This window comes from Onychostruthus taczanowskii, unplaced genomic scaffold (genome assembly GCF_017590055.1).
Source record: "Onychostruthus taczanowskii isolate IOZ18803 unplaced genomic scaffold, ASM1759005v1 scaffold494, whole genome shotgun sequence".
In the NCBI taxonomy this organism is placed as follows: Eukaryota; Metazoa; Chordata; class Aves; order Passeriformes; family Passeridae; genus Onychostruthus; species Onychostruthus taczanowskii.
Window position 1 is genome coordinate 11,476 of NW_024502502.1, and position 1,527 is coordinate 13,002.

At 64.4% G+C, this 1,527-nt stretch overlaps 1 protein-coding gene across 1 annotated transcript in view; it reads left to right on the forward strand.

The window, feature by feature from the left end:
• CDC37 (cell division cycle 37, HSP90 cochaperone) overlaps positions 1–1,527 on the forward strand; it is a gene marked incomplete at its 3' end in the record, with an annotated part of 8,291 nt that overhangs the window by 1,841 nt on the left and 4,923 nt on the right. The window contains exons 2-3 of the mRNA XM_041415254.1: positions 188–469; positions 555–660. Of these exons, the coding sequence (XP_041271188.1) occupies positions 188–469; positions 555–660 (388 nt within the window). The remainder of the gene's footprint in view (positions 1–187; positions 470–554; positions 661–1,527) is intronic.

Genomic DNA, 1,527 nt, shown 5'->3' on the forward strand with positions numbered 1-1,527 from the left:
CCAAGCCCCCCCGGCCGCGCAGGCGCGCGTGGAGCGCATGGAGCAGTTCCAGAAGGAGAAGGAGGAGCTGGAGAAGGGCTGCCGCGAGTGCCGGCGCCGGCTGGCCGAGTGCCAGCAGAGGCTGAGGGAGCTGCAGCTGGCCGAGCCCCAGGGCGGGCATGCTCACCAAGCCCCCCCCGCCGCGCAGGCGCGCGTGGAGCGCATGGAGCAGTTCCAGAAGGAGAAGGAGGAGCTGGAGAAGGGCTGCCGCGAGTGCCGGCGCCGGCTGGCCGAGTGCCAGCAGAGGCTGAGGGAGCTGCAGCTGGCCGAGCCCCAGGGCGGGCAGGGCGAGCTGCAGAGGCTGCAGGCCGAGGCCCAGCAGCTGAGGAGCGAGGAGAAGAGCTGGGAGAGCAGGCTGGAGGAGCTGAGGAAGAAGGAGAAGAACATGCCCTGGAACGTGGACACGCTCAGCAAGGACGGCTTCAGCAAGGTGGGCTTCGGGGGGGAAACGCCCCCAAAACCCCGCCCCACGTCTGCGAGGGGCCCCCCAAAATCGTTCCCTGTGCTCCCCCCAGAGTGTTTTCAACGTGAAGCCCGAGGAGAAGGAGGAGACGGAGGAGCAGAAGGAGAAGAAGCACAAAAGCTTCGTGGAGAGATACGAGAAGCAGATCAAACACTTTGGTGAGGGGCTGGGGGCTTCAGGGGGCAGCTTTTTGGGGTTCTCTGAGCCCGGGAGCCCCCCCTGTGCTGGGGGCAGCTTTTTGGGAGTCCCCCCTGTGCTGGGAGCAGCTTTTTGGGAGCCCCCCCTGTGCTGGGAGCAGCTTTTTGGGGTTCTCTGAGCCCGGGAGCCCCCCCTGTGCTGGGGGCAGCTTTTTGGGAGTCCCCCCTGTGCTGGGAGCAGCTTTTTGGGAGCCCCCCCTGTGCTGGGAGCAGCTTTTTGGGGTTCTCTGAGCCTGGGAGCCCCCCCCGTGCTGGGGGCAGCTTTTTGGGGTTCTCTGAGCCTGGGAGCCCCCCCTGTGCTGGGGGCAGCCCGGAATCCTCTCACTTTGCTGGAAAATCAAGGATTTTGTGTGGTTTTCACATTTTTTTTTGCTGCTGAAGCAGAGTTTAGGGGGGGTTTAGTTAAATTTCAGAGTGGGGGGCTCGCCCTCCTGCCCAGCCTGTTCCTGGGGGGTTCAGGGTCTGTTTCTGAGGGGTTCATGGTTTGTCCCTGGGGGGCTCAGGGTTTGTTCCGGGGGGGTTCAGGCTCTGTCCCTGGGGGGTTCACAGTTTGTTCCTTGGGGCTTCAGGGTCTGTTCTGGGGGGTTCAGGGTTTGTTCTCAGGAGGTTCAGGGTTCCTGGGGGCTCAGGGTTTGTTCTGAAGGGGTTCAGGGTCTGTTCTGAAGGGGTTCAGGGTTTGTTCCTGGGGGGTTCAGGCTCTGTCCCTGGAGGCTTAGGGTTCCTGGGGGGTTCAGGCTCTGTCCCTGGGGGTTCAGGCTCTGTCCCCGGGGGCTCAGGGTTCCTGGGGGGTTCAGGGTCCCTGGGGGGTTCAGGCTCTGTCCCCGGGGG